This window comes from Desmodus rotundus, chromosome 1 (assembly GCF_022682495.2).
Source record: "Desmodus rotundus isolate HL8 chromosome 1, HLdesRot8A.1, whole genome shotgun sequence".
Lineage (NCBI taxonomy): Eukaryota > Metazoa > Chordata > Mammalia > Chiroptera > Phyllostomidae > Desmodus > Desmodus rotundus.
In genome coordinates, this window is record NC_071387.1 from 198,665,993 (window position 1) to 198,689,143 (window position 23,151).

Below are 23,151 nucleotides of genomic sequence, written 5' to 3' on the forward strand. Positions count from 1 at the left end.
TGATCCATCTCAAATGAATTTTTATATATGCTGAGAGGTCGGAATCAAAGTTTAATTTTTTCCTATATTTTTACCAATTTGTCCTATCATATGTGGAAAAGACTTTGGTTTCCCATTGAGTTGATCAAGTGCCTTGTTCAAAGTCAGATGACTATGTATGTGTGGTTTTCGTACTCTTTTCTGTTTCCTTTATCTGTTTGTCTGTCCTTACACTAATTTCATAGTGTTTTAAGTAATGTAGCTTTACAGTAAATCTTGAAAGCTGGTAAGACGAGTCCTATAATTTGTTCATCCTTTCTTTCTTTTTTTTAAAGTTTTTATTGTTATTCAATTACAGTTGTATGCATACAGTTGTATGCCTTTTCTCCCCACCCCTCCATTGTTCTCTCTTTCAAGACAGTTTTGCCTGTTTGTGTTTTCTTTTTTTGATATACATTTTACAATCCACTTATCAATTTCTAAAAAAGAAACTTCCTGGGATTGTCGATATGGATTGTATTGAACTATCAACTAATTTGGGAAAGAAGTGACATCTTAAAAATATCCAATCCATGAACACAGGGCGCCTGTTCATATATTTCAGCCATTTTTAGTTTTTCTCAGTCATGTTCGTAGTTTTCGGTGTGGCAGTCCAGTGTATCTTTAGTTCAATTTATTGATAATAATTTTGATATTGTTGTAAGCAGAATAAAGATTCATTTTCCAGTAGCTTGTTAGTAGTATACAGAAATATAATTGGTTTTTGCATATTGATTTTTTATTGTTTTTGTTCTTTAGATAGGGATATTTATTATTGATATATCTTTAAGATCATGGATGCCAACTGCTTTTAAGCCTATCAATGAAAAAAATTTTTTTTCAATACTGTACCTTTCAGCCCTGGAATATCTCTGCTATTTTTCTTTATAACTTCCATTTAGCTGCTGAGATTCCCCACTTAGTCCCTCTCTGTAGCTGTCTTTTCTTTTAAGCCCTTGAACATACAGGGTCCGGTGCAAATAATACCCCTTTTTAATACAAAATCTTTTATTACAGAATCATAAGCATGCAACTCTGTAATGTAGCAATATCACACTCAAACACATGATATGACATTTTAGGTGAAATGTTCAAATTAAAACTATGAATTATTACACCCCTATTATCACCCTGCCAACCACACTCCCGCAGGCATTGCTTCTGCCGGACCCTGTATTTACAACAGCTGCTTTACAGTCCTTATCGGTGAATCCCAGCATGTGCGTCAGCTCAGGGTCACTTCCTGTTCACTATTTTTCCTTGATGATGGATCACGTCCTCTGCTCCTACATGTCTAGTTTTTGTAAATTTTGGTTTTATACTAGATGTTGTGGACGATATTTTATACAGATTGTATTCACTTTTGTTCCTCTGAAGAGTAAATTTTGTTCCAGCAGGCAGTTTTACTGACTACCCACTTTGAATTTTTGGAAGCATGCTTTGATTTTATTTTTTTAAGAAGAAAGAAAATGGCTCTGCTTTAGTTTGCTTTTAGTATTCAGATGAATCCTTAGTCCTTGGGCATAGTCTTTACTTCTAAGGTGTGGCCCATGCAGAGTTTTACTGGGAAGGCTGAGGTATCCCCCAGTTTCTCTGACTGGGTGGTATTCAAGCTCCAGACTCTCTTCTGAGCAGAGGCAGCGGTTCAGGTGTTCCTCAGCTTCTTCAACCGTCTGGTGCTGCTTCCTACTGGCTGCCTTGGGGTGGACCCTGTGCGTGTGCAATTTGGGAACCAACTGAGGACCACAGAGGTTGAGGGACAGATCTGGGTACTCCACCCTTTGCGGCTCTCTGCTCCCCAGGACTCACTTCCTCATTGTACATCCTCAGTATTGGCTCTGGACTCCAAAGCCCAGAAGCCTGTGACTTTCTGCTCGAGTTCCAGCTGCCCATCAGCAGCGCCATCTGAAGAAAGGGCATTTACACTTAGTTCTCATGCAATATGGTCCCTTTTTTCAAGGGTCAAATCTCCTCCAGTTTCTGCCTGCTTTTGGTTACTTTCCAGTGCCTTCGATTAGTTCTTTTAAAAATATTTTGTCCAGAATATATAATTTTGGGGGAAAGGTTAAATTAATACAAACTCCTCTGCCACTACTAGAGCTTTCTTTAAAAATAACGACAATACTTATATCATACCTGAAAGTTTTCAATAATTCCTTAATTTCATCAATAAACAGTGTTAAAAATGTAAGGAATAAAGTTTCTTGTGAGGGTGAAGATACTTAGTTTTGTTTTATTTGTTTTCTTGGTAGCAAACTTGGGTAAAGACTTAAAAAAATATAAGTTCACTCATTTACTGGCTGCAAATCATATTGCGAGTTTCTGTATCAGCATCCTGTATGGCTGTTGAACCTTAGACTTCGTTCCCTTAGCAGTAGCTGCTGAAGCAATTTTCATAGCAATCTCAACTTTGTGAGACCCAGTTAAGAGAAAGGAAGAAGTGAAGAAGGCCTTTGAGCAGTTAAAATGGACATACGATCTATTAATTTTATCACTGGGGAATGTTTCACATCCTCACTCAGAATCTGTTTACCCCATTTAAGTATAGCTGTAACACACTTGGCGATTTCTTCCCCATTTTACAGAACAATAGTAGTGGCAAGACAAGAGAGGAAGATGACATGCTAGAGGCAGGCACAGTGAGAGTAGCAGGTAGTGACAGGTGACAGTAGGGTCAACTCAAGTGAGTGCAGTCTGTGTTAGAGGCAGGGCTAGGTCCTAGGGACACTAACATACCCTCCACGGGGCTTGTACATCAAGGAGCTTGTGGGGCGGCAGGGTATGCAAGCGCACAAAAGTCAAATAGACCTGTGGGTGAGAACGTACAAGTCAAGGGAAAGAAGCCTTGCAGGAAGGAAGTTCCCAGCTCATGTTCTGTCAACATGGAAGAAGAAAGATGATCTAGAAACACTCAAGCCTGGTGCCAGCATCGGGCAAATAGCACAAGCCGCCCTCCAGTTATGGTGGAGGCTCCCGGACTGTCTGTTGTCATAGCCTTACATGGAGAGAGTCACAGTAATATCACATCCAGCATATTTCTGTCACCAATGCAAGGAAGTATGTGGTTAGTGTTTCCATCAAAGCTGTTTATATTCAAAGAGTTTTGATACTTGGAGAAGAAACCTTTAAAAAGCTGGAATATTTGCTTGTATGGAACATCCTTTTTTACTAGCCCCTGATGAGACAGGGTAAATGAAGCTTTGCTACATGTATTATTATTTATCAAGGTTACTATGATTATCATCAAGAATCAAGACCATATAGAATAAAGATCCTCTAAAACCAAGTTCCTTATATTTCATATTGAGTGCTGGCCAGAAAGCATTAAATCAGTAGATCTTTTATTGCATGATCTGGTTGCTGATGTGCTTGGAGCTGACTGGTCTCTGAAGCAGGGCCCTCATCCTCCACATCCAGCTTGTTTAGGTGCTTCTCTGCCATAGTAGGCCTCTTACTCACAGCTGGAGCAGGGTCAACTTTAGCCGAGCCCATGACTTTTCAAAAATCCTGATTCACTTGATCTGAATCACGCTGTATTAGCTGCTGGCTCAGAGATTTGCTTCAGAGAGGAGTGATAATTAGCTTGTTCCCTCATGTCCCCTCTCCTCCTCTCTTCTTCAGACCTCTCATTCCCTCTCCAGGTGTGGGTTCTGTCCCTCCCTCACCCTGAAGTACATTGTCAATCTTCAGATTGTCGTTTATAGACTCTGATTGGTCTTTCCAGCCCACACACTCAACTTGTAGGGCTACTCAAGTAGTGGCTAGTTAAAGACAGAAAATAGAGCACAAAGCTGTTTTCCCATATTAGTTGGCTGAACATATGTGTTAATAGGATAAATGACATTACTAGGTAAGCCCAGTTTGAATTCCTACTTAAGAACCTGCCCACCTAACATTTTCCGGAGTTTTGACTACATCCTCTGACGATCTCTTCTTTTTGTTGGGATGTTAGTCAGTGTCTCTCATAGGATGGTTGATAACAGTTCCCATCTATGAAAGTTTTGTAAGGACTAAATGCAATGGAACTTAGGTTCTATTTAGTTCAGCTCCTAGAATATAGGAGCTGCTCAGTAAAAGTTAGCTATTATAATTATTACCTGGGAATAAAGAGAACTGCTTGACTGTATGCAATCTAGCATTTGTAAACCTGTTTAATCAGAATTCTGGCATTTCTAGAATGTCTGTTAGCATTTTGAGGAATGCTGCTGCCCTGTGGAATACAACTCGGGAAACTCTGACTTGTGAATTGAGTGGGATTAGGCTGCTGACTGTTCACAGTGAGTGAATAAATCAATTTTGAACGAGGAGTTGGGGTTCTGGATATTAGCTCAGTCTCTACCACACCTCGAAATCCTTAAATAAAAAGGGAGTGGTTTCATTTTAATATGTAAAACAGAAATGAAAAAAAGTCTTTACTTCCTTATAATCACATCTTCAGGTGACTCAGGAAATTCAAGGGGTGCTCTCTGAAGTTCTCAGGACCAGATTAAAAGGATGTCATCAACTTGGATAAATGAGAATGTACATGCTCCTTCTGATCTTGGCCTTCTGAAATCCTGAGTCCAGAAGTTGTCCTCTTGTGTTCCCCTGTCTTTGTCTCCCCTTGACTGACTCACCCCTTTCCTGCCCTAGGTCTGCCTCACCACCCAGCAGGGGTGTTGCAAAGCGCCTGCTTCCTGGTCCGCCTCTGCCTTCCTCCTGCTGGGTTTTGGGGCATGTGTTTATCCCCCTCAACATTGTGCCTGACAGGAATGCAGACCACTGGGAGGGAGGCCAGCGTGTGTCCAGAGTGGACTGTGGGGGTCAGGTCACCAAGCTTTCCAAGGAGACACCTCGTTGGGCACTGGTGGATATCAGGGCTGAGGGCGGACACCGCTCATTTGATCACCCAAAAGCCGGGGTTATGGTGTCATTAAGTATGTGCATTTCTCAGCTAAACCTTCAGGAGTGATGATGATGGGTGGTGGGGAGTATCCATATCTAGTGTGTGTGTGACACACTAAAGGCAAATATATCAGATGACTGCATGTAGAGGAATTTCCTGCATGAGCATTGGGAGAATTTTTAAAAGTCATTCTCATTTGCTTGTGCTCCACACACAGCGATTCCGCGATTCCAAGTGTCCAGCTGCATGGACTTCTCCTGTAGCTCGTTTCTCCTCACAGGCAGGCCCTGCAGCTTTCCGTGCTGAGGTTTGCTCACGTGAATGGATGCCATACGCCGGCTCTGAGGCCCTGTGCTCAGCGCTGCAGTTGCATTCATTAAAGGGGAGCCTGGTGCTGTAGTAGAGGAGATGAATGCACGGCCATACTTGAATTAATGATCTTCCCAGGACTGCTTTTGTTTAAAGATCCATTTTGTTTCAGATGATGAGATAGAAAAAATTTGTGGCCACACTGCAAGTTGTAAGATCTGAGTTCAGCCTAGGGCATCGCGACAGGGGCAGAGCTGAGCCCAGGATGCCCACAGCCATTTGGGCGAGTCAGGGCAAACCCCCAGCCCACATAAGGCACAGCTTCGGCGTGGGGAGAGAGAGTCTGCCAGACGGAATGGTGGTGCTTCGGTCAAGCGCAGGGCTGGACCCTGGCTCTCTCCCTGCTCTTCTGTCTGACTGTTAGTAAGACACCTGTCCTTCACGTTTCTCAGAGTTCAACCGGGAGGAGGGTGAAGACTTTCAGCTTCACTCTCTACAAGGCTAAAAGAAGTCAGCAAGTGGACAAGGGTGAATTTCATGAAGGCAGGCCCAGTGTAGAAGGACCAATGTTACAGTGTCTGTCAGCAAGAGTAAGAACCCCCTTTTTGGTGTTGAGGAGGTTGTGATATCACTTGATTTATGGAGTTCCTGCTGTTACTCTAAGGTGTAGATTTAAAATTTTATGATTCAAAAGAAAATGGGATGAAAACAATATATTTTTATTGTATGGACGTCACGGGCACAGTGCTCATCAAATGCATAATCTTCTTTAACTTTTGACCTGCCTGGGCTGCATGCCCAGGCCACCCTCCTCTGCTGGCCACCGTCTCCTGTGGCCTAGGAGTGGAGGACAAGGTTAATTTTCAGGGTCTTACTACCAATTAGATAAGATGCTTCTGCCATTGTTTCTGCTGTGACGGGGAAAGAAGGGTCCTGAATTCATCTCTCAAATTTCCCTTCCCTCCATCTTCTCTTCAACTCTGTGGGAGGTTAAGGGTCATGTGCTTTGAAAAGAGTCTTGAGATGTGCTGACCAAAACTCTCCACTTTCCTTACTTGCACTGGGAACCGTTGGTGTGTGGGAAGGAAGATAGAACCACTTGGTGATATGTTTGAGTTCACGTGAACACCACAAGCAAGACCCTGGGCAGCCTAGCCTTGCATTTGACTTTGGTTGCTTTCTCCCCATGGCCTCTGTGTGAGAGCTTCGCAGGCTTTCTCACACACCCAGAGGACCTGGGAGGTAGATGACTGCCACATTGTTCCCTCTCACTTTACAGGACAGCCGAGCCAGGCGACATTCTTTACTTCTGTCTTTGCAACACAGCATTGAGGAATTCCTCTGGAATTTGCCTCCTCAAAGAGAAAGGAGAGAGACTCCACTCTTGTCACAGATAGGAGCCGTGCCATGAATGGCCACTCTTTGTGCTCAGTTAAAATATGCAAGATTTCTACTGAACTTTCCCCATGCTAGATTAAAAAAACCCCACAGTAATAAATAGACATGACTGACAAGTGCAATGAGAGGGAAAGGCCAAAGGCAAAAACGGCATTCTTTCATTTGGCATACCTGCCGCTGGCCAGCCACAGAGGAAAAACCAAGAGAGTTGAGATGAAATGATGGGGGAGTGAATGCCAGCGCGCTGCCAGGTTCTGGCAGAGTTTCCGGGACGAGCAGGAGACGCTGCGTGATTTCTGTCTCATTCTAACAGTACACCGCACAGACAGTGGTTGCCTGGGGCTGGTCCCTCATGACGGGCCACTTCACAGCCTCCTTGCACGGAGTCCATCTGCGTGTCCGTTTGGAGCCGGGACACTGTTTGGTTGAGACTGTAAACTCCCAGGGCTTGTGAATTCATTGTTCCCATCACTGCTTGTTCAGCATTTAGCAGGGGCGTGGCTGCACTGAGGAATTTAATTGGGATTTATGGCTAATGACAGTAAGGGAGAGCTTTCTGGCTAGAAATGATGCTAAGTACTAGAACAGGGCAGTCGGGAGAGGCAACCCCAATTCCTGTCCTCAGTAACGACAGTGCAATCTGTCAGTCAGGACCAGAGGCAGGAGGACTGACTGGGTGACCTTGTTCCTTTGAGCCTGGAGGTCCAGTGGAAAGTGTTTCAAAGGCAATTTAATGCTCTGGATTTTTTCTGATTTATTTATTTATACATTTGCACTTCCAATTCTCAGTGTCTGCAATCTGCTAATGGGCTTTCCTCCCACCTAAAAACACGTGTGGATGTGAGAATGCTCTCCTCAAGAGAAGAGAGCCTCTAGGGCTTTGCTTCTGGCTCGAGGTCCTATGAGGTAGGTGTGATGAGACCTCCTCCGCAGCAGGCTGGGGTGCCAGCAAACCTCGGTGGGGGCCAGCAGCTGTCCTGCTAATTTTGGCAGGAGAGGGAGACACTTAGCTACTTTAAAAGGAAAGAAAGTACATTTTGTGATCCATTTGCAAATTAAGATAGAATGAATTTTCAGAGCTGGGCATATGTTCAGAACCAATCTATTCTCTTCTACCATAAACCTGGTAGGACAAAAGTAATCCAAATTCATGCTTCTCAGCCAGATGATCATTCTTCCCATCGTTGGTTGTAGAGGGGGCAGCTCAGAGGGTACATCAAGAAGAAGGAAGGGAAGGGCCAGGTGAAGGGTGGTATTGGGGACACATCCAGAGCTTCAGGGGCCTACAGTAGCATGGTGGTCTTGGGTTATGATTCTGAGAAGCAGTCAAGAGGAGGAGGAAGAGAGGCAGACAGGTGATGCCCAGCTGCTGGTACTTTGCAATTGAAGCAGGAGCTATCCTAGGCTCTCCGGGAACAAGGAGCATAAAGGGACAACCCTATATTCCAGACTGCAGGAAGTTGAGAGTGATCGATGCTCTTTGGTCTTCAGAGTAAGGAGAGGATCAGACCAGAGCTTTTCTAAAGCACCTTCCATCTTCCATGTTCCACGGCTCTGTGATTCTGTGACTTCCCTCTGTAGCAGGGTGGTTTTTATATATTTACCAAAGAGAAGAAAGAGTTTTGAAATTTTTTTTTTTTTAGTGGGCCTGAGAATTAAGTTACACAGCTGAAGTTCACTTATTAAAACTCACTAACTCATCAGCATGCATGCTTTTTCAAGCCAGGATGACTTCATGGTGTAAGTGAAAGTTTCATATACCTTTGGAGAATTGAATTAGCATAGCCGAATCAGCAGAAAATTATCTTTGACTAGTAGATGTTATTTCTACACACTCCGCTCTGCCTAAGAAAATAATGACTCTGAGAATTAAGCTTGACAGCTAAGAGCAAGAGCGATTGCCTAGGATTTGCTTTCCTGGTCTCGGGAATTGTTTTAGATATTTTACATGCACTCATTTATTTAATCTCCAGGAGAGCTCTGTGAGATGAATAGGCACTAACCCCCCGTTAAACCAATGAGGAAACCAAAGATTGGACAGATTAAGTCACTCTTCAGGGCTAGGATTAGATTTTGGGTAGAGCAGCTAACTCAGAGGTCTCCTGTGAACCAGCACTCTCTTCCACCCTCCACTCGTCCCAGAGGGTCAGAGCATTTGGCCAGCTTGGGCTGCACCCATACGTGGGTGGAACTAAGGGTAGACACTGTGGAAGTAAGAGAACTACTTGGGGTGTCAAAGCATGAACAAGGAGCCGTTGTTTCCGATAAGTGTAACATGGGTCAGTAAGATGTGCTATGCCAGTAAGTTGGTTACTGCAAGATAACCAGGGTGCCAGTCTCTCTCCGTAGACAATGACAACAGCAAAAACTCACAGTGAGTCCTCACTGTGAGGCACCGTTTCCATCTACGGATTTGTTCAAGCCTGACAGCAACACCAGGAGATAGGCATTACCACTTCCCTCATTTTCCAGATGGGAAGACTGAGAGGTCCAGAAACACAGCCGGGAAGTGGCAAAGCTGGGTAGCGACCCAGGCTGTGTAACCATTACTGTAACCTGCCTCTCAGCAGCAGGCTTTGACAAATCTGAAATATTTCCTTCTGGGACACCAACGAGACTTACCGTCCTTTGGGGTGGGTGGGATAAGGCCAAGTAGAGATGGACATTGAGCTGTGTCTTCTGTGAATGGTTTTGTATTTGAGCTGGGGTGGGGCAGGGAACAGCGTTCACAAAATCTCAACCTGATCGTCCACCGGATGTCCAAGCCATTCTGTTGTATGGTATGCTATTCTTGACACTTTCTCCTGAAATAAGAAGGTTCAATTTTTTTGTACTTTTGTACAGCATTTGTAAGCAACGAAGTGTTTCAGAATTGTATTTGCTTATTTCATGTTCAGTGAATGTTACACTGGGGCTAAATATGGTATTAGAACTTACCAAACGGTGCTTATGGAAAGAAATAAGGCTCAAAGAGATTTAAGTGACTTCCCCAAGTTCACATGAAGCTGTGTTTCTTGAGGGCAAGGGCTACCTTACTTGAGGCAAGACTCAACTGGGATAAAACAATGGTCTAGACCAGTTCCCATTCCTGTCCTTGGCGCGTGGCAGGGAGCGGAGCCAGACATGCTCAGATGCACTGAAGCTACTCAGAACACACATTAGAAAGGGAAACTGAGATGCTGTTGTTGACAGGATAGAGAGCATGGATGCTGGCAGGCAGGAATGGCAGTGCCCACTCCGCTCCATGTCCTTGGCATTCTAGTTGGCATTCAACAGCATTTGAATATGAATTAATGGGTCCTAATGTGAATTTTAGTCATATTCCACATTCAGAGCATGGAGAGCCTAGAGGGGCTGTTGAAAGTGGAGAAGACCTCAGGGGAAGGTTGGACTCAGTTGGCTCAAGGAGGAGAGCCATGTGGGGATGGAGGAGGCACATGTGCAGCGGGAGCTACGGGTAAAGGCTGATGTCCCTGTTGACTTAACCTAGTCAACAGGTCCAGTTTTTTTGTCCAATCTTGTCTTCTTTCCCAATTCCCAAACTGGGGAAGGGTTTTCCTCACTAAGCCAGAGCTGTCATGTCATGTCATGTCATGATTCTTGTTAGTGGCTCTTCTGCCCACCTCTGCCGTGCTTGCGGGCCTGGGGTCTAACTGGTTACCCATTTTGATTCACTCATATTATCCCCCCCCACATGAGTCATTTGCTGTTCAGTCTCACCCGGTTGGGGTTTCCTTTCCAGGTTAACATGTTTGTTGAAGGATTCCATGATGCCATTCTCCTCTACGTCCTGGCTTTACACGAAGTACTCAGAGCTGGTTACAGCAAGAAGGATGGAGGGAAAATTATCCAGCAGACTTGGAACAGAACATTTGAAGGTGAGGATTCAGTCTATTCAGCAACGACACTCTGCAGCCCAGCGAGCTGCTTCTTACTGGTTCTGTTTCTCTTACAACCGTGGGACCTTGCTTCTCTCAGCGGTCAAGTCAGGACAGTAAGTCAAGGTCAGCCCACCCTGCAGACTTGCTGTGAAAACTGAATGGCATAAGACATTGCTAGGGCTTTGAAAGAGTCCCACTGAAATAGGAAGTGTCCTGTCTCCTGATTTTGGGGTAACAACTCCCTGCTTCTTAAAATTAAATTCCTCACAAGCTTCATTCACAGCAAGCAATCAGTTTGTGAAGAACTCTGTGATCAGTTTTAAAAGGAAAAATTCCAGGTATACATTTCTCTGTTTAAACCTGTGTAGTCTGAGATGATGAGCAGGTTGGGCGAGCCCTCTGCTTTTATTTTATTTTTAAAAGGATGTCTATTCACTGCGGCTTTCTTAAGAACAGAGAAGTCTAAGAACAACAACCAAAAAATGGCCCATCATCTCATCACTCAAGCAACCTCTGTTGACATTAAAAAATTATACAAAAATGAGAATATTCTTGGCTGGAAAACTTAAATAGTACAAGACTGTACAAAATGGAAAGTGGAAGCTCTCCTCCCTGCCCTAGTACCCTCTCCCAATGTGATCACCATTAACAGCTCCCTATGATTCGGTCTAAAAATATTTTGTGTCTTTTGCCAGCACATATGCATTTATATTATATCTTATCTAACACATTCATACAGAAGGCATCATACCACGAATGCCATGCTTCGTCATAGCTTTTTTACTTGAGTGCCGAGAATTTTCCATATGAGTACATTTTATTGACGATAGTTCCATATCTTTCAACCATATGGCTGTAGGAGAATTTCTTTAACCAGTCTCCTGATGGACACTCCGGTTGTTTACAGTTTTTGCTATTATGCAAAATACTATCACAGCATCCAACACATGTGGATGGATTTTTGGGAGTACATCCAACAGGGAACCTTCCTAGTTGTGGGATATCTGGGTCCAAAAGTATGTTGGTGCCTTTTAAAGTACATTAGATATTGCCAAATGTCTCCCAGAGAGGTCGGCCAGCCTACATTCTTGCTAACAGTGTATGAAGTGCTGGTTTCCTCTGGCCTCGCTAGCACTCCAGGAAAATTAACATGAGACTCCGCATGAGAATGATGCAGCTGCCAGAGCCCTGCAGACTTCAGCTTCCTATTCATTCATCCATCCATTCATCCATCCGTCTGTCCGTCCATCCGATATTCCTGAGCACCTACTATGTGCCCAGGCACTGTTGAAGGTGCTGAGTATTTAGTAGTGAACTAAAGACATTCTCTGCAATCATATGAATTTCCATGGTAGTCGGGGGAACTGGTGATAAGCAGTTATTGATAAATATGCCATTTCAGGGGCTATAAAATAAAGCAGGATAGGGAGATAGGAAATGTCAAGTGGGGCTACTAATTTATTTAGAGTGATCAGGAAAGGTCTCTCTGATAAGTGGCAGTTGAGAGGAGACCTGAAGGAAGTGAAAGAAATTATGGTTGGGAGGGAACATTCCAGAGGGAGCAGTGAATGCAGAGACCCTTAGTGTGTCTGGTGGAGAGAGTCCTGTGCCCCCGGATGAGCAAGGCGGCAGAAGCAGAGCATGTGAGAGGCAGAGCGTTAGGAGTCAAAGTCAGAGAGTTAGGGTGGGGGCTAGATCATGGGGACCCGGAAGCTGCGCCAAGGACTTTGGGTTCCACCCGGAGTGAGATAGAAGCCGCCAGAGGGTTTTGAAGGACATGATCAGTCCTGAGTTTTTAGGTCCTTATGGGGGCTGTGTGGAAAATAAACTATAGTATGCTGATGGGTATCATGTGAAAACCACTGACATAGAGTACAGATCACTAGGCCAGAACACCCGCATCCTAGCCCCTGACTCCACCCTCAGTCCCTCGGCTTCTCTCATCACCTATCAGGAGGCGGTTAGAATAGCTGATGACTGACAAGAGTCCCTTCAGTCCTACATCATGCTAACTCTTCCTTTGATGCCTTTCATGCACTGGGGTTAGGCCTATATTTATTTGCAATCTAACCAGTGACATTTTCAATGATGGGAACAAGTACTGCCAAGTCTAGATTTGAGGCACACACTTTTTTTGTTTCAATTGAAATTCCCATCCCCCCCACTGTCTCGTCCTGTTCTCAGTTAGTAGAAGGGGTGGAGCTGTACAAAGGGGTCAGGTTCCATCTAGAGATGCCTGGGCCACAGCTATGGTGACTGTTGGTAGATTTCATCTCTCCTAGGCAGTTTTAGTGGATGCCACACCTTACTCAGAACTAGACATCTGCCTTGACATCTGCTTAACTTTAGAGAGATTGTAGGATGGGAACAAATAAGCCTCCAGGATTTGCGTGACCTCTGACTGCTTCAGGTGAGGAGCTGGAATCAAGTGGGATGGTTCAGGGGGCACATTAGGACAGAGTCAACTTTCCCAGAAGTTGTGCCCAATACACCATAAACTGGTGTGTGTGTGTAGACACAGTCTTGGCAGGCCACATCCCATTCTTAGCTATTCCTCACTATGTGGGGTGGTCGTTTGTTCTTGGCCATTTGAGGGAGGTTGTTAAGGGAAGGGCAGGTCTGCCCACAATGGCTGGAATTCAGTTCGTGTAGGGGGCATGGACTACATTCACCCACAGGCCATCCTGATCTTCCATTCTTGGGCCAGGTCTGCACAGGCAATATGAAGTGAGTTCTAAAACAACCAAGCTATAGTTCAGCTTCTACTTAGAATCTCCTTTGTCCAGATGTAAAGATAATTGAAGCCAAGGTAAGTTTCCATCTTATTTGCTACATAGTAATCAAGCTCAGGGGAGCCCATAAAAAAACTCTTAAGAAAACTTTCACTTTTCTAAAATTAAAAACAATTTTAATTTTAATGGTCACCATAAGTGACCATTAAGTTCTCAAGGGAAAAATACTCTGGATGTTGTTTGACAAATTTAGATTTTATTACCGAGAAACCTATGACCAACTCTCAACCATGGCCTGAGAAGAAGCTCAATTTCCTCTGTGAGGTCAGAGTGACAAGGTAAATAGAACTGTGGCTCAAACCTTGAGCTCCACGGCAGGCCCACAGAAACGAGGGGGGAAGTCTCATTACTGATGTGCAGGAAAATTCTGCTGTCAGCCTGACAAGCGCACCTTAGGTACAGTGGTCTAAGGTGACCTCTCAGGTGAGGTCTCACTCGCTAAGTGGCCGCCCTGAGGGACCTCACCTCATTTCTTGACGGAATTGTAATAGCTTAAAGTATAATGAGGTCTTGGATTACTAGGGCCACCTTGACTTCTAAAATACTCTGCAAAAACACTTATAGAACACAGCATCATAAACCCCTCTGAACAGAATTAAAAAAGGTTTTGGATAAATGATATATTTGGAGATAGATGCATTTAAAAAAAATGACATGATTTACAAGTTGTACAGGCTGTCAAGGATAAACAAGTTTGAGATAGATATATTCTTTGTAACCAGTCTAAATTAAGAAGACAAAACTTTCAGATGAATGGTAGCTCCATTCTCTTTCTGGCAAAGTAGAGCAAAGTCTGGAAAAATCGGCGGGCCTTCAAACCACAGCCCACGGACAGTAAACCCAAATACTTGCCCTCTCCAAACCACACTCGAGGATGGAACTTTCCCTTGGGATCCCTTTTCCCAGACATTCGTTTTACTTCCGGAGAGAACCAGATCAATGGAAAAATCAATTAACAATTACACTGAACTCTACCACAGTTTGAAATCAAAGAAAACAAATAGCCTTAGTTACTTAGAATGTAGCTGATATAGGCACTCTATTATTTAGTTAATGAAAATTGTGCTGTAGACATTTAATACTGACTAATGACACCTATTTGCTTTTCTGGATTAGCTGCTGTCAGCCACTGTTGCTAACCAAAGTGAGCACAGGCCCTCTGCGTTCCAGCCACTCTATTCCAGCCATACATTTCACTGCCCCTTCCATGCACATGTGCCATCTCCCAGAAACCTCCTTCCTCCCAGCTTCTGTGCCTTTGTAAATACTAACAAGGCTGGCCTTTCTGCCTCAAGTATTCCCACTCTCTGATGGCTGCTTGTCCAAATCACACACTCCAGCAGTGTTCCTGTAAAAGACCTGCTTCTTCACCGAGTCCTCCTCCCCTGAGTAGTGTGAGTGTGGTCAGATGTCCTCTCCTGGACTTGAGGCAGAGCAACAGCAGTGTTAACAATAGGAGAAAACAACTAACTGCTCTCAAACCTGTGTTGAAAGGGCCTGTTTCATGTCCTCAATGGCCTCTTGGCAGGGAGGTACTATCGTGACTCTTCTATAGTCCTGGAGACTGAGGCTCAGAGGGCGAAGCCCTTGTTCAAGGTCGCAGAGCTTGTAACTGTGAAAGCTGGGATCCCAGTGCAAACCTTCGGGTTCCACTGTCTACAGGCTAAGTCCCCACTCTTGGCTGCCCCGCTCTTGAGTGGAGGATAGGGCCAATTCATCTTTGCCTCGTAGTCAACACTTAGTAATCACCTAGAAAACATTTGGATAAACACTGGATGTTGTATTGTGTCTGCATGAGATCATGGATATTAACTAAATGTAGGGTGATAATCATTTCACAATATATGTAAGTCAAAACTGTAGGCTGTATACCTGAGACTCAAACATTGATGTATGTAAATTATATCTTGATAAAACTGGAAAAAACTCTCCCAAAACAAAAACAAAACAATGAATAAACACACTCCCACGATCCCTGAGGCAGGCCCTCTGTTCTCCTGTGCGTCGAAGGAGCCCAGAGCAAAGCACGTTCACGGAGTCCTGGGCCTGGAGTGGGTTTTCCTTTATAAAGTTTGTCTAGTGATAATGGGAACCCACGACAAGTGTAGGAACGAGCCACCTCCACTTCTCCCTCTTGGCCGTTTGTTTTCATTTTAAATTAATAGAAAACTCAGATATAAGCCTGCTGCTTCCAGGATTAGCCTTACTCTTCTTTTTTAAAAAACATATTTCTCAAAGAAGGTCATTTATTTCCTTTTCTTTTCATTATTAAATGGAGAAATGTGAAGAATTTAGGAATGCAGACACAGATGAAATTACAATGTCTTCCCAAATGCCAACGAAAACGCTCGGCGTCTGATGCGAGTCCCTGTGGCACGAATCTGTTTAAAAAATCCCGTCAATTCGTTTTCTTGTTTTTGTTGGCAGCAGGCGGTATTTTAAGTAACTAACTGGGCGCTCTTCTCATCTCGTCCCTCAGGTATTGCTGGGCAGGTGTCCATAGACACCAACGGAGACCGGTATGGGGACTTCTCTGTGATCGCCATGACCGACACCGAGGCGGGCACCCAGGAGGTGAGGAGCCAGGCGTTTGCCCCAGCTGCTCCTTCCGCTTGTTCAGATCCCCAGGGATGTGTTTGTCCTGGTGTCCAAATAGCTGTCCCCAAGGCCGCCTCCAAGTGGGGGCTCACTTCCCATTGAGGGTATCAGGGATGGCTTCAGGAAATGGGCCCATGTTCATCCCAAGCGGGGAAATCCTACCTTTTGAGTGGCCACAAATCCTACCTGACTCCTTAGATGCAGGAAGGACCATTGGATGAGACAGGTCAAATGAAACTGTCTATCTCCTCCCTTAAAATTTGAAAAAAGAATTTTTTTGGTGGAGAGTTACACACTGGGCATGTGTTAATAGTTCAAAAGATGGTAGAGTTTCAGGGTTGCATCTTGAAAAGAAAAGAAAAGAATACTCTGGATGCAGAGATGAGTCCCTGACACTTACTAGGGTGTAAGCTCTTTGCCTCAGTTTCCTTGGCTGGTATGTGGAAATCATATCTTCCTTGATCTCACAGGATTATTGAGAGCACGAGATGAAATGGAACCTAGGAAACTACCATGTTACCTTTAAATGGTAAATACATAAATAAAGATGATAGACGTAGGCAGTGTCCAGATCGAACAATGTTACTAGGACTAGTCTGGATCTCACGTATATTCTAGTCCCCTCCTTGCAAAAGATGGACAGTAGTGGTCTATTCTAGGGTCATTGTGAGGGTCCAGGAGTGCAGTAAATCACTTGGTGAGTTCTCAGCGCACGCCAGTGGTGGTGGTATTTGGGAGATTATCTAGAATTCTTTTTACCAGGACATGGAATAGCCTGTGAGTGCTTGCTGCGCCTGGTCCCGGGAGAGTGGCAGAGATGCCACGGGCCCCTCTGGGGCGCTGTGCTGGTGCCCAGACAAAAGAGAAACAGGCCCTGGGAACCTGGTGGGAGGAAACATCACTTAAACTAGAAACTGCAAGAGAACCTTGAACTGCACATAAAAGAATGCTGGTCTTTCAGGAACTGGAGGAACCAACTGAAAAAGAGTTCAGCCTGGAAATGGGGTGCAAATAGGATAAATTGATCAGCGAGAAGCATATCATGCCCAAAGGCAGGATGAGGAGTAGCCTTCCCACCAGGGGAGGGTTTAAAGGAAGTTCCTAAGAGACTCTTTCTGTAATGCTGTAGTTATACGCGGAGCCGACTGGGTGCTGTGAGGCTGTGGGCCTGTGAGTGCCTCTCTCAGCCCCGGCTTTCCCAATGGCTGACTATTTTCCTTGCCTGGAGGAAACCACAGTTGTCCCTGAGTTGTGCTCACCTTAAGAGCACATGGGCTGCTGTAATCTTGACTTATGGAGTCCTTGTAAACATACCTGTAGGGTCAGCATGCACCGTAGGGGAGCCCACCCTGTGCCTCCTTTGGAAAGAGGTGACTTTGACCTCTCAGTTTGTATATCTGCTTTTTGCCTTTCATACAGGTTATTGGAGATTACTTTGGAAAAGAAGGTCGTTTCGAAATGCGGCCCAATGTCAAATATCCTTGGGGGCCTTTGAAACTGAGAATAGACGAAACCAGGATTGTGGAGCACACCAACAGCTCTCCCTGCAAATCATGTAAGTTCAGAGCCTTAATTCACTCCGGCTCCGTCATCGAGAGTGCGGGGTGATGCCAGTTTGGGAGATGTGTAATCCGGGAGCTCAGATTTCTTTTTCTGATGCGGGAAACCCACGGGAACAGTTCACCAACTTGCGTCCCACCTTTTTCAGAAGCTTTTAGGTCTTTCTTCTCTTCCATCCTTTTCCAAGCTGGTAAAAGGCTTCTCCCCATTTCTGCATCTCTTACGATAAGTAACCTGAAAATCAGAATGAGACTTGCTATGAGAGGTGAACAGGGGAACGGCACTCAGAATCTGAGTTTGCCCCATCAGAGAAAATCGGAATATCAAACCCTGGGCATCACTCGCTCACTTATCTCTTGTAACAAGTCTCATTGTGATGTTCAAAGTTGGTAGTTATCCTCCGAGCCTTCAGAACCAAACAGATGATGCCCCTTAAACACCTACCGATTTACACATCGGCAAATAAGTGTTACATCTGTTAGTTATGAGCAGCCTTGTCATTGATGTAGAAATACGTGGACGTTCTTATAAGGGGATTACAAATGGCCAGGTGGTCACTTTTGTTAATGGAGGTGTGCACACTGTGTTTTCAGGAACAGCCTTCAAACTGTGGGAAGGGGTAAGGCAGAGCGTGTTAAGAACAGAGTCTCTGGAGTTACTGGGCCTGGATTTGAAGTCCCAGCCTTGTCACTTACTGGTTTTGTGACCCCAGGAGTGTTCCTGTACTTCTTCAAGCCTCTGTGTTCCCCTATATAAAAGGAAGGAAACATACCCAACTCTTAGGACTGTTTTGAGAATTAAATAAGATGATACACTGAAGGTTGTACCGTGAACTCTTTACAGACAAGCTAGCTATTTACCATTTTTATGTAATAACTGGGACGCCGCTAAACTTGATTATTTTGAACTGTTACTCACATGTTCACAAAGCTATATAGGATATTTTGACACGAAACTCTGGCTTTGGTGAGAAAACTTCCAAAAACAGAACATGAACCCAATGAAGTTTGCAGCAAATCTTCTAGCACTCTGAAGTGCCCCTACCCGTCTGGGAGTAAGAAGGGCGGGGTCAGTTCTGCGGTCTGTCCACGTGTCCTCTCTGACTATAAACTGGAACAAGAGTGGGTAGGTCTGAAGACTTCAGTTTCCAGTTTTCCTCAGACCCTTCTTGAACTGGCTTTATTCCCATTGCTTCACTGTCTTGTTGCAGGTGTTTTACGCATCCAGTATTTTCCTGAATGCTTCTTAAGCTCTGCACTTGGACAGAATGCAGGACCCCCTAAGATCTTTCTTGAAAAGAAAGGCAAACTTGCCTCACGTGGGAAACTGAGAAACGTCTTCCAGTGAATGAAACTCTTCAATGAATGAAAAGTTAGAAAGGGGCATTTCTAACGGTTTCTCAAAATGAACTCTGATTATCTATGTTTCTCTTTTAAGCAGGTGGCCTAGAAGAGTCAGCGGTGACGGGAATCGTTGTGGGGGCCTTACTAGGAGCTGGTTTGCTAATGGCTTTCTACTTTTTCAGGTTAGGACCTCATTACAAGGTTTAAAAATTCACTCTGTTACTGCCGTGTCACTTGCCTTTGCATGATCCTTCTGTGACTTGCCCATATCTTGCTCTTAACCCCCAAAGCATGGTGGTTAGAAGAACAAACCCATCTTTTGGTGTGACCCCTGGTTTGGTGGTCAGCATGCTAGGGAGAGGTGCAATGGTTTACATTTCATCCCCCTGGGAGCCACAGAGATGCTACTATCCTTTGGTGACAAATATTCTGACCTGAATTCCTACCACCCACTAACTGTGTAAGGGGAGAGGGAATCTGGACGTAGGGGAAGAAGATTACCCCCTTCTCAGGCTTTCTCCAGGTCAGAAATGGGGGCCTGGTTTACCTGTAGAAGAGGAGGCGGCAGCTCGGAGCAGTCCGCGCTCTCAGGCTGGTCTGCGCTCAGTGTTCGGAGAACCCACACACTTAGTTACCACTGTGGTTAAGCCCCAAGGCTCGTAAAATTGTAATATTTCTGTGTGTCCAAGATAATGACAATTTTGTACCATGAGGGCGGTCCATTCCTTTGTAATCTTTGGTGGTTGAGGTTGTGGCTTAGTCTTAAGTCATTAGACCATGATTTCTTCATTTCTGCACGGAAATGTACTTCTGGGTGTATGTGACTCTTTGTGGGAACAATTGTATTCCTGTTCCTTTGGTTCCAGTACATGTAATCTGATCTTTATCTAGGGCATATCCTGGGAGTTGGGGGAGCTCCTGTGGCAGAATAGACAAGACCGAACTCACCAGGCGCCCAGGGAAGAAGGGGAAGGCTTGTTCTATGGCATTTTGGAAAGCAGGCCAATTTTTCTCCTTGAATAAGGGCATATTGCCTTGGGGCACACGACTTTAATCTTTGACCAGGGTTTCATATTCTGTCACTTCTCATTTATCAACCCAAACCCAGATGTCCCTTGAGGGCATTCTTTGTAAGAGAAACCATAGTATTTTGTAGCCCAGTGAGGTTTTTATTACTACATTCACTTTCCCTTTACCCAGGAAGAAATACAGAATAACCATTGAGAGGCGAAACCAGCAAGAAGAAAGTCACGTTGGAAAACATCGGGAGTTACGGGAAGATTCCATCAGATCCCATTTTTCGGTGGCTTAAAAGGACGGCTTTTCTTTCGGCTTGCGGTTCTTTGAGGAGGTTGATGGGATGAAAGAGGTCCATGGGACAGAAGGGGCTCTTGAAGAACTCATTCTTTTAAGCATTTAGTCATTTCGTTGTAAAATTTCTTTAGAAGCTCAGGAACTATTATTCATCATCATATGCCTCTCGGCCTTTCATCTCATGACAAACCAATGTAAGTGTATCGTGTCACTGTGTTAAACATGCATACTGTTTCAAGGGCATATGATTTGATTTATGTTTTGAGAATCTGATGTCTCCATATCTTGATGGCTTTTGGGGACATGTTGAACAAGGCTATAAAATGTGGTTCCTTAAATGAAATGTTTTATAGCTAGAGTAAAATCATTTTTACAAGTAGAATATTCTTAGAAAGAATTTAACACCCGAGAAGAGGAAAATGTAATGAAAAGTCTCAAGGTTGGAAATACAGCCTTCCTTTCTCTAGTGCTGGCCGACCAACTTGAGTGGAGGACGCTCTGTCCTATGTATACGTTCAGGCCCTGACTTCACATCCTGAAAAAAGATTTCCTTGCTGTCTCCTTCAGCGTCCCATCACAGCTCCTCGGGGCAGTTGCAACTATCACTGAGATAAAAGGACTTATACAAGAAAAACAAATCTAGAATGTTTCATCTTTTAAATGTAAAAAAGCCCTATTTCACACTAACATTTTAGTTTTAAGTATTTTAATCTTATATTTTGCTATTAGAAAATGTGTCTATTTTTTCACTTTAGAGATTGAATTTCACTTATATCTGAAAAGCATGGGTAAAGTGCACAACGAAGCAACAATGATGAAAGAGGCTTCTCTTTTTCTCCCCGTTGCCCTATTTCCCTTGGCCGTACCCAAATGCAAGTTGCTGTTTCAATTACAGAGACCTAGAAAGTACTCAGATTACAGACTGTACAGGAGTACATGAACTTGAGTACATGTGTTACATGCAAGCTGTTTTAGGGATAGGCCTCTTCCAGTTCTGGCCAAATAATGAGTTTCAGGATCAGGGGTGAAATTTACTGGAATTAAGTAGGATTTTATAAGGGGAGGCAGCCTTTTTTCCTCAAGAAGAACTTTATAGAGAGTTAAAGCTTGACAGTTGGCACAGAGATGATAAATTAAAAAAATTCACACATAACAGTTTACTGAAATTTACAGTGATAAGGTTGGTTAAAAGAAGAAATCTAAATAGATACTATAGTCCCTTTCAGTTAACTCCATAAAGTTTTGTAATCACCCACTAATAACCTGTAGAACAGTGGTTGTGGGTGTGGTTATGAGGAACTTGGACAAAGTTGAATAAGTATTTACTAAGTATCTACTTTGCACCCAGTACTCTGCACATAGCTTTAAATTCAGATTGCAACTTTGATTTATGATTTGTGGAGAAAATAGATGGTGAGGGAAGAATGAGACATCTCTGGGTTAGCATACCACCTTGCAATTGAGTCACTCAGTCCTCGATAACGTTTTGAGCATCTGGAAAATAGCTTTAAACATGACCCTGGTGTCTATAAAAGACCCTGTGTAAATAGGGGAGCTCAAGCAGTTCCTCCGTCGTGGTGGTCGTAGTCCACACAGGCAACAACGGAGGCAGATGAGTAAAAGCCGTGTGTCTTGGAAGTTGGCCCCAGATTGCTTCCTGGAAGAGTCGGCCTCTGTCACTCCTACGTCAGCCAGTCAAAGTGAATGGATTATTTCTGGGTGGAGTATGTCCCTTTTATAGTTTAAAAATGTTATGCAGGCAGCTGGAGGACGCTCTAAAAGAATTAACGATGATCAACCAAAACAACTAAGTGGTCATTGTCCACATTAGAGGCAAAGGAAGAAGTCCTGAATTCAAAAAGGGTAGAAAAAAAGAAGGCAAGAAAGGCAAGCGGCAGAAATTCTACTGTAGAAAGAGAATGTGGGAAGTAGCATTGAGGAAAGCAAAGCACGTAACTGTTCAGGACCCTCAAAGCGCAAACAGAATGGAAGGTTGGCATCCAGTTTATTTTTATGAATGGAGAACTTATCTCTCTAATGCTTATTTTTCAGTGATGTTTTTCATATATTTTAGAAATATTCATTTTCTTTTATTTTGTCTTTGTAAAAAACATTTAAATTTTGAGCCTATGTGCTTATTTCAGGGGGAAAAACACTACCTGGTTGCAGTCTTTGCATTTAAACATTTCTAATCTTTCTATAATCTATGTAAGGGCCCATTAACTCGAACATTTTTACAGCAAATATCTTTTATTTCTACTTTAGGTAGAGGAATAGTTCTAAACTTATACTACTATCTCCAGATAAAATCATAAAAATAGGTGAGAACTTAGTCTTAAAAACGGCACACAAATCATGAGCTTTCTCATATATGGACGCCGTTCTCTGCCAATCTTAAAGCAATTCTAGGCTTCTTAAGATTGATTGTTTATGTCTGCTGTCTATTATTTCTTCCTTGAAATCGTCACGTGAGTACCAAACCTCTCTTACATTCTGAAAACTCCATTCAGTTGGAAGTCTTCGCTTAAAGTGTAGGTGTTTGGCCCAAGGTTACCCTGGGTTCAGACCTGTGGAGATTAACATTTCGGAGTTAAGTTCCTAACTGCTGAGCAACATCTTTGACAACTAGTCATTTATACTCCGCCAGTAGCCATATATCATGCGGAAAAATAAATAGGGCCTTAGTTCTTAAATCTTTCTATAAATTTTTACCCTGAAGCCCAGGGTGTTCAGGTTTTAAAAGAGATACTTCATCAGTATTTTCTCATCCGGCCAAACGTCAGCTGACGTGGAGACAGGTCAAAGGTACACCCTTTTGGTACATACCCTTGGTGTTGGCAGTGAGTGCAGCAGGTTTTACGATCATCACTGTCACCTTCTCAGATTTTTTCCCCCTGGACTCAGAAAACACTTTCTGTTTAGAGTGCATATCTTCCCCCAGGCTGACCACAGGTTCCCCGAGGAAGCCCCTGTAAACATTATGCTTCTCAGAAGAACCATTAGCTTGTCCTTTGCTGAACCACAGACATGGCTCCACAGGCTTTGAAATAGTT

At 43.8% G+C, this 23,151-nt stretch overlaps 1 protein-coding gene across 2 annotated transcripts in view; it reads left to right on the forward strand.

The window, feature by feature from the left end:
• NPR3 (natriuretic peptide receptor 3) overlaps positions 1–22,193 on the forward strand; it is a 64,682-nt gene extending 42,489 nt beyond the window's left edge. The window contains exons 4-8 of one of the 2 annotated variants that reach the window (XM_024578431.4): positions 10,353–10,488; positions 15,763–15,857; positions 17,301–17,436; positions 18,879–18,966; positions 19,985–22,193. In XM_024578431.4, coding sequence (XP_024434199.1) covers positions 10,353–10,488; positions 15,763–15,857; positions 17,301–17,436; positions 18,879–18,966; positions 19,985–20,096 — 567 coding nt within the window. In that variant the 3' untranslated portion in view covers positions 20,097–22,193. The remainder of the gene's footprint in view (positions 1–10,352; positions 10,489–15,762; positions 15,858–17,300; positions 17,437–18,878; positions 18,967–19,984) is intronic. The other variant, XM_024578432.4, reaches the window with a different exon arrangement.
• The last annotated feature ends 958 nt before the right edge of the window (positions 22,194–23,151 follow it).